Source organism: Antrostomus carolinensis, unplaced genomic scaffold (assembly GCF_000700745.2).
Source record: "Antrostomus carolinensis isolate BGI_N321 unplaced genomic scaffold, ASM70074v2 scaffold3369, whole genome shotgun sequence".
In the NCBI taxonomy this organism is placed as follows: Eukaryota; Metazoa; Chordata; class Aves; order Caprimulgiformes; family Caprimulgidae; genus Antrostomus; species Antrostomus carolinensis.
The window spans coordinates 22728-32076 of record NW_010339146.1 but is presented as its reverse complement, the minus strand read 5'-3'; the positions used below and the strand labels follow the sequence as shown (position 1 = coordinate 32076).

The 9349-nt window shown below is 43.3% G+C and overlaps 1 protein-coding gene across 1 annotated transcript in view; it reads right to left on the bottom strand.

The window, feature by feature from the left end:
• The window catches only part of LOXL2 (lysyl oxidase like 2), a 55715-nt gene that overhangs the window by 44856 nt on the left and 1510 nt on the right, over nt 1–9349 (bottom strand). Inside the window, exon 2 of the mRNA XM_010175729.2 lies at nt 620–1059. Within this exon, the coding sequence (XP_010174031.1) occupies nt 620–980 (361 nt within the window). The 5' untranslated portion in view covers nt 981–1059. The remainder of the gene's footprint in view (nt 1–619; nt 1060–9349) is intronic.

The window sequence follows — 9349 nt, the reverse complement described above, 5'->3', positions numbered from 1 at the left end:
CCTGGTAGACCCACTGCAAGGCAATGGAAGCGTGAATGGGGAAATGAACCATTTATATATTACATTTGTGGGTGCAGCTTCTCTTTTGACTCTTCGTGCTGCCTGCTGAAAAGCCTCCTACCCTCATCCACTGCCAGCTGCTCCCAAGCATCACCTGACAGAGTTCATACACCATGATCTGGTCCTTCAGCTCTTTATCTCATCACTCCTTAACTTGTTTCAGTCAAAACAAGCAAATATTTATTATTTAAACTCTTCAATCAAAGAATTTCTTTGCTGAAAGGGTTCTGAGGAATTGGAAGGGGTTGCCCAGGGCAGTGGTGGAGTCCCCATCCCTGGAGGGATTGAAGAGTCAGATAGACATAGTGCTGAGGGACATGGGTTAGTCGGGGACTTGTCAGTGTTGGGTTCATGGTTGGACTCAATGAGCTTAAAGGTTTTTTCCCCAATTAAGGTAATTTGGAGATTCTGTGATTAAAGAGGCACTGCTTCACCTGGAAGCTCTTCCAGTTACATTCATAGGAAACATCACTGCATCTTAGATCTGAATGACAGGTCAAAAATTATTGGGAGTTGGAGAGACAACTAGTACGACACCACTGCTCTGGAGTTACCTTACCTTCTCCTTTTCCATACTTTGAGCTTGGTAACCAAGACACTGCCTCCACGTAGCCCAGCTCCCTGCAGACCACGTGTGCAGCGTGGATGGAGAAGTCATCGTCACACACCGTGCCCCACTCGCCGCTGTAGAACACCTCCACTCTGCCTTCGTTGTGTTTTCTCTTCTGCCCTGCGAGCCTCAGCTGGATCTTGGGGACATTTGTGGGTCTTCGAGGAGGTTGGTACACTTGTGGGGGTGGCTCAGGGTAACCAGGGAGGTAGGACCAGTCTTCATACTGGGCAAGGCCCAGGGGGCTCAGGGAGATGAAGAACAGCATGAAGAAACAGTGGTTATGGGTTAAACCCAGGAATCTTGCCATTTTCAGTGCTCACAGTTCTCAGAGCCAAGTCCTCTGCTAGCAGCTGCCAATCAGTGCAGGTAGGTACCGTGTGGCTGTCCTGAAAGGAAAGGAAAATTTAAATTAAAGCTTGGTAATGACATGGACTTTGTCATCTCTTGCTTCAGCACGGGATAAAGCCATGGAAGAGACTACATACAATGATGCCTGTAAAAACTCAAGTATATTATTTCTTATGGGGTGGAAAAACAAACTGAAAAAAACCAAAACAAAACCCCAAAACGAGACATGAAAACCATTTCTAAGTTTAAGACACTTTGATAAATAGTATTAGCTGGAAAATATATATTTTTTTTTTTCCAGAGCAAAATTCTACAAGTCACAAGTGCTAGCAATTGATTTTCCTACTTCTCTGTAAATCCAGTAGTTTAGTGACTCTAGCAAGCTACAGCCAACCTTGGTTCAAATCCTGGACAGAACTGAATTATTTTTCTCCCCTACCTCCTTCAATAAAGAAGCCCCAAAAAAATCACTTAAACAGCAGAAAACTAGAAGGGTAATAAAATGTATTATAATATGGTCAGAAGTGAGGTATTTAAATTGAAGTCTGTTTTCCCAATATGATGATAAAATGCTTATTTTTTTGTCACTGCACACCCAGTTTCACCTGTAGAGAATCAACAGACATCACTGTGCACAGACAGTTTGCAGGAGATTTAGGTAACTGTGTCATTCCAACAGACCACTGCTAACAGGGTCCAGTTTTTGGTTGTCAAGCCTGGACAGGGACTTAATTGTCATACAACTGCTTCATAGAATGGTTTGGATTGGAAGGGACTTTAAAGCTCATCCAGTCCCAACCCCCCTGCCAGCAGCAGGGACACCTTCCACTAGACCAGGTTGCTCAAAGCCTCATCCAACCTGGCCTTCAACACTTCCAGGGAGGAGCAGCCACAACTTCCTTGGGCAACCTCTCATCCTTAAATAAGTTAGTCATTTAAAGTATGAACTCGCAACTTTTTGACTCATTAGAGGAATTTCATGAAGACTTTAAATCCTGCCCCTTCTCTGCCTGTTTCCCACTCAAGTACTCCCCAGCTTTCCTTCAGGCACCCAGCACATGGAGTGGTCAAGCAGCACACGTGGGGGTTGATGATTGAATAGTTTCCAAGTGAAGCAATGCCAGAGTATAGTGGGAAAAAAAACTCCCCAGCCCTTTAAAGCTCCATTATTTCCTGGCAACCACCAAAGGGGACAGAAAAAGGGGAAAGACTTGGCTCCAAAAACAGATGTCTAGAAACTAAAATCCTCCAGTATTTTTTGCTAGGTCTTAGTTATCCCCAAAAATGACCAGAAAAATCACATATACACATGAAAACACAGTGAAACACATTAACCAGCCTTTTGAGCTGCCTAATAAGATGATGCATCAGAAATCCCAGGCAACTAGCCTGAATTTCAAGAGACAACAGTTCAAACCTCAGCTCTGATGTTGTGGGACCTCAGGCAGGTCACTCCCAGGGCTGTGCCTCAGTTTCCCCTTGTATTAAACAGGGCTGATGATCGTGAGCTTCCTACTGAAGTGCTTTGAGATTTGGGGACTGGGGGTGAAAGGTATTTGCCTAAGGAATAGACAAATGAAATAGAAAGCATGTGGGTTAAAAGATGGACAAACAGGAAAAGCATGGGGAGACTTTACAACAGGTCTAACTAAATCAGGGGAATATGTGGCAAAAATTCTTGGATAGTAAATATTTTCTTTCAAGGAGCCACGTACTTTCACATCAGTTTCACAAGACTGAGATTTACAGATTTTCATCAGGCATTCAGAGAAATACTGCTATGCAAACAAGATATTTTTCAATTTCTTTTGCAGGTCAGGAGGTGAGGCTGAAAGAGAGGAATAAAAAAGTCCTCCCTCGTGTCAGAGAGTGTTGGAGGGGAGGAGAGGAAGGAAGTACAACTGCTTTCACAAAGCTGCTCCCCTCCAGCAGCAAACAAAGGGATTTCCCAAAACAAATGCAGTCGACAGGGCAAGTTACATGTGTTCTGTAAAAAATAAAAGGCTCCTGAGTCAAAGCTCATTAGTACTAGTCAGACATGCCCGACTTCAATACCTACGAGCACTGGTTTCAAAAAGAAACCTCTTACAATGTTTTTCATGGATACAAGATGGGTTTTTAGCCCAGAGGATAAATACGTGGGCAGAGCAACTGTCATCAACAGTATTTAAAAAATAAATAAATAAATATAGAGTAACCCCAGATCATACCAGAGAAGAATAATGTATGTTGGTTATAAGTAAAAATACCAAAGGGGAGGTGTCTAAATTCAAGCCTAGGAGTCTTCAGAAAAATCATGTTTTCAGTTTTAATCTTCTTTAAACATCTGTTTTGACCCATTTCATTTTATGTGGCTGTTGTTTCCTGCGACTGCATAAATTAGATTTTAAAAGCCTCAGCAAATATTAATCAAATACTAAGTTGGACTGAAACAATCTGTCTTGCAAAACTAAGATAAGGAGTCACAGGGCCCTGACTTAGCTGAAAGCCACACAGTTGGGTTCCCAAGAAGTCATTACAGCTTTCTCATCACTGTCCCACACGCACAAGAACACAGTGCTCTGTTTATATGTTGCTTGGACCTTCTGGAACATCTGGATGGTCTTGCTGTGTAGCAGGCAGTCACATGAAGAATATTTGAGAAGGCAAAGGCAGATAATGTGTGGTGAGTAGCCTTACAGTCAAGTCTTGAAGGACCTTTAGCTTCCAAGAGATAAGAAGACACATCAGTGTAATTAACAGAAGATGCCAAATTCCCCTCTAGGTTACAGTTTTAATTTTACGATACAGAAAGCTCAATATTAAACTAAACAAGAATATTTTAGTGGAGAAAAGGATCAACAAACAGTGCATAACCAGCAGGTCAGCACGTTTCTCTCGTTCCTCTTGCACCAAGGCACACAATGACCAGTGGTCAGCTCTGCACTTGGGTTAATAGGGGTCTTTCATCATCAGAGGTCAAGGAATAGCTAAAAACTGTGCAACTCTAGTTTCCAGAACTGCTTTCTATTCAAACCAAAGCTCTTGAGTCATTTTACTGAAGGATTTCAGCCAAAAGACACAACAATTTGGGGAAACCGTTCAGAGGCAGGATGTAATAGTTACCAGCTGAGAGCAATACTCCCTCAAGTGTTAATTAATAAAGCAGACAGAGCACTGCAAGATGCCAGAGCCTTTAAAAAAAAAAAAAATCACAGCACTGGGAGACCTCATGGTCCATGAGCAGCTGGAGGGAGAGTCACAAGAGACTTCCAGGTTACTTTAATTGATACCAAGATTAGTCAGGGAGATATTAATTTAGATGATAGTAAGTACAATAGGTGTAATTTTCATTCTTGGAAAAGTCTTGTTGAGTCAGACACCCCAGGAGCCCCAAAACTCCAAAAGGCACCTGCAGGTGTGTTTGATTTTGTTCCCCAAAAGAAGAGAAACTTTTGGAGTCACACGAGACTAAGAAAAAAACCCCATTTACCATAGAACTGAAGAAAGCCTGGTGAGGGAGGATAAGGTGACCTGAGAGCCCCCTGCTTCACAGAGTGAAGTTTGACCAGCAAAAAGGGATTTTAACAAGCCTGTATGAACACAATCCTGAACCTTCACTAAGGAAAATGACTCGGGACACACATTTTGTGCTCAGGTCACAGAGCATCGTATCTCATCCTTGTCAGGAGCCCACAGAAATTAGGAGGGGCTCCTCAAGAGTCCAGGGGAAAGTACTGGAAAAAACATTCAGAAATCTCCCTTCTAGTCCCATTCCACCTGTAAAAGCAAAACCCCAGAGGAATTCTCCATAAGATGAGAAGAGCAGCAATCCTACATGCTTCAGGAGACAACGCTGCAGTGTGTGCTACCAACCACAGCTCACTTTTCCTTCAGGTCATATTACCATCCGCTTCAAACCAGTTACACATTCAAACATTAAGAGACAAAGCTTTCATAGTGTTTGCATCGTCCCAGAAATAAAACCTGCCATGCCCAGAGGTCTTGTTTATTGAGGTACTTAAGAGAAACTATTCAGACTAAGTCGGGATGTCAGGAAAAGCAGAATCCACTGGAATTTGAACACAGGCATATTTTCATACTTCTACAAGAAACAGCAAACCAGGTAAAATAGGGAAAATTTAGGAGCCCAGTGTGCCCAGCAGTGTCCAGGGAAACCACCCAGCGCTGCAATGCTGAAGAGGCCTCCTGGTTTTCCATCTATCACAACTGGTCAGGAGGGACAACAGGGAGTTATGACACCAGAGAGGCTCGAGCATCTTCTGGCAGAGACATCCATCCACACCATCTGGGTCAGTTCTCATTGGGAGGTAAGACAAGCAGTAAGACAGGACCAGTCTAGAGGACTGATAAAGCAGCACAGAAAATTTTATACCACTTCTTTTGCTCCACAGCACAACAGCCACCTGAGTCCTGGATTTTATTCTTTCCTGACTCTTCCTGAAATCCTTTAGCTACAAGACATTAGTTGTCCTGCACCAATATAAAAGCAAATTATCACTGTTCTTCAGGAAGAACACCAACAACTCAGCAACAGACTCACTTAACAGCATTTAAGGAAACAAACATGGACAGCATCAGAGGTAACTGCACTCACACCCTTACAGCAGCACCAGTATAAGCCACAACACCACAATTTAATAAGGAAAACATTTAAGAAAACCCACTCATCTGCTGCTGTGACTTGAACACGTTTTCTCCTCAAGCCTTGAGGAAAGCTGAACATGCAGAACTCCCTTAGAACAAATCCAGGCTTAGATTTGCAAGACATTTGGTTTGTGCTGGTTATTCCCTTTATTGTAGGGCTCATTCCTCCCCTTGCATCCCTTCTTTAATAGCCTCCAGACTTATTAATAATGATGTAATCCTAAAAGTATATATTTTGGTCTCCCCATTCAAAAGAATCCAAGACAGAAGATTAAAAACCTATTGAAGAAAGTCAGTGGAGAAGCCAGGAAAATACTCCAGGTCTCCTGGCTCTCCATCCTGTACTTCAGGCCATAAGATGATTCTCCATCACCACATTAACATGTAATTTAAAGCACGCTCCTGCTAGCTGCTGACTCAGCCCTTTTCAGGACTTCAGTCTTAAGTCTTGAAAGGAACAGAGGGACACAGGCTTACAAGGAAACGTGCAAGAGTTTCATTTCAAAATACTACTGAGCTTTCACTTCAGAGACTTCACCAGGCGAAACTAATAGGTTCTTCATCTCCCTAAATCCAAAGCTTGCTCCTACCAGCAAGGATCCCTTTTTTAATTTCACCAACTCATCCAAACAATAGATCCATTCAGGCAAAACCAGAAACCCTAGATCACTTGCTCCCATCCTTAGCCAGACAACAAAAGGTTGGTGGAGTCTCCATCTCTGGAGACGTTCAAAACCCACCTGGACACTTTCCTGTGCAACCTGCTGTAGGGAACCTGCTTTGGCAGCGTGGTTGGACTAGGTGATCTCCAGAGGTCCCTTCCAACCCCTATGATTCTGTGATTCTCAAGTGGTTGATTTGAGTCCTTTGTGACTGGAGATCCAGCAATGCTCTGTTTGGCTCAGCATCCATCAGGAGGAAGAGACGATCCGCACTCTGACCACTGTTGGCACACCTGGGTCTCAGCCAAGAGCATCAAACAGTTGATATTCAGCCACTTGAAACGGTACCGCCCAAATTGCACACCCTGCATTTCCAATTCCACACCCCGTTGCCCAAAGTGCATTCCTCAGGCACGCTCACACATCCCGCAGCAGGCACGGCCACGGGACTGGAACAGGATTTCCCGCTACCGCAGAAGTTTTCCAGCCAATGCAAGAGTAATTCATACTGGGACCCTTTCCAGTACTATTAAAGTGAATAGAAGTGCTACCACTAGCTTGGGGAAGAGCTTAGATACGTTCTCTCATTGTTTCAAGACACAGCCCTGCCATGGGCACTAGGGCTAATGCTTTCCTAGATCAAATCCCCATTGATTAGAAACCCAGCACAGGCCACAAATGAGAACCCTCTCATTCACATTCAAAACACCAAGATATAAAGGTCACTGGTAGAGCCAGATATACCCAGCAATGGCAATAAATCCAAATCTACAGACAGTGCTTTGAAAAGGCAATCAAAAAAGATGTACGTAGCCCAGGAACGTATGTAGCTTGCCATCAGTTGCTATTGAAGCTAGATAGGAGAAGAGGAGCTCTGATGGACATGCTGGTTGGGAGAGTAGGAAAGAAAAGGCACTGTTCTTTTAAAAGACAGCTACAGGTCTAACAACAGAAAACTCAGTGTTGGTGGAAGTTGCCTAACCAAAGCCCTTTGCTTCATTATTTCATTAGAACTATGAGATCCAAATGTTTAGAAGTCTGCTGCTCTCCAAAGTTGCATGGACACAGCAATTTTTGCTGGGCCAAACACCCGTATCCATGGTCAGCACGTTTTGTGAAAGGTCTCAGCTGAATGCTTCTTACAGCTTCCAAATCCAGGCTGTGCTTTCTTCTCAGACCTCCTTCTTCAACTGAAGCGATTCACATTTGCTTTCAGGTTTAGCCCCTTGATGCACTCATTTATCTTAGAAGGCAAAAAGACTTGCCTGGGGATCAGCTGGACACATGCGGCATCTTCTCTCCATGTCACGGCTGCAATTCAAATGTGCTTCATTTTGGGAAGTTCTTTTTTTCCCTTATCTCTTCCCTTTGCCTGGTGTCAGAGAACGAAGACGAACAGAGATGTGAATCATGACAATTCTCAGGCTCCTGGCCAGCACCAGCTGGCTGTTCCACAGACCTTGTGCTGTACTCTTAATAGGAAACAGAACTTACTCCCAAATATACTTCCAAGACAATTAAACAGATTGTGAAAAGTGATTTTTTTTTTTTGAACCTCATAGTATAAATTCTTTAATTTGCAGCTAGTGGATGTGATAACAATGACCAAGCAATCTGTGTGTACTCAGCAAAAGCAACAGTGCCAATTACAGCTACGTGATCCAAACTCCTCTTTTCATGAAACCTACAGAATTAATTCATGACATAAACCATTAGTTTATGAATAAAAACCTTAAAAAAGGTACCACATTAAAAACCAAAGCTGACACACACACAGCACCAGATACATAGAATCATGGAATGGTTTGGGTTGGAAGGGACCTTAAAGCTCATCCAGTTCCAACCCCCCTGCCATCAGCAGGGACACCTTCCACTAGACCAGGTTGCTCAAAGCCTCATCCAACCTGGCCTTCAACACTTCCAGGGAGGAGCAGCCACAGCTTCTCTGGGCAACCTGGGCCAGTGTCTGACCAAAATGACCATGCATGACCTAAGTATGAAAAGCATTAATAAATACTAGATATACTCCAAGAAGAAGATTCCCCTCATATCCCTGCGTAATCCTGTCTTAATTAATCCCATCAGCAGCGCAGACACAGGACAGGTTGACTTCAGAAGAGGATGTTGTTATCCCTACATCTGCATTTTGATTTTATTATCCCTTGAAATAACAAACTTCCATCAGCTTTACCACACATTAGGAGCAGGGCTTTTCCTCCTCAATGTGTATATTTGCAGACATTCATAGTAAACACGTGTCTGCACACACAGAGTAAATCACAGAAGTGACTGGTTGATCTGCTCCATCACTCCATCATCCACTGGAGCTGCCTTCTCTAAGAAAGGACATTGTTGTGTTTTTAAACAGCACTAAAGATGTTATGGAACAGTTCAGGAGGAGAAAGAATAAAAGGTTAAAATAAACATAAAAGCAAGAAACAGGAAAAAAAAGAGAAGGGAGGTTAGTGGTATAATAAGGTAAAGACAATGAACTTGGGAGTGAAACTACTGGAAGAAGAACCCAGAGAACATTACTAGGCATGTATTTTGGGGTCTCTGCTTAACTTGCAGGAGGATAGCACTTTCAGCAAAACCCATCGTGTCTCTAATTAAATCACCTTGCTGAAGACAAAGGCATTGTCCTCTACTACATCATCAACACTCTTTTCAGTCTTGGTGGCTTTTCCAAGCTGCTAAAACATCCTTCAAGTTTTTTTTTCTAAAGACCTCATCTCTGCACTCCTGCCCCAGCACTCACAGAACACCACACTGGAGAGCAGACAATCTTGAGCCTTATCACCACTTGACTGAAGTCTTAAACTTCATATTAGTAACCCATTTTTAGAGGATGTTTTCCAACATCACAGACTGGTTTGGGTTGGAAGGGACCTTAAAGCTCGTCCAGTCCCAACCCCCCTGCCATCAGCAGGGACACCTTCCACTAGACCAGGTTGCTCAAAGCCTCATCCAACCTGGCCTTCAACACTTCCAGGGAGGAGCAGCCACAGCTTCTCTGGGC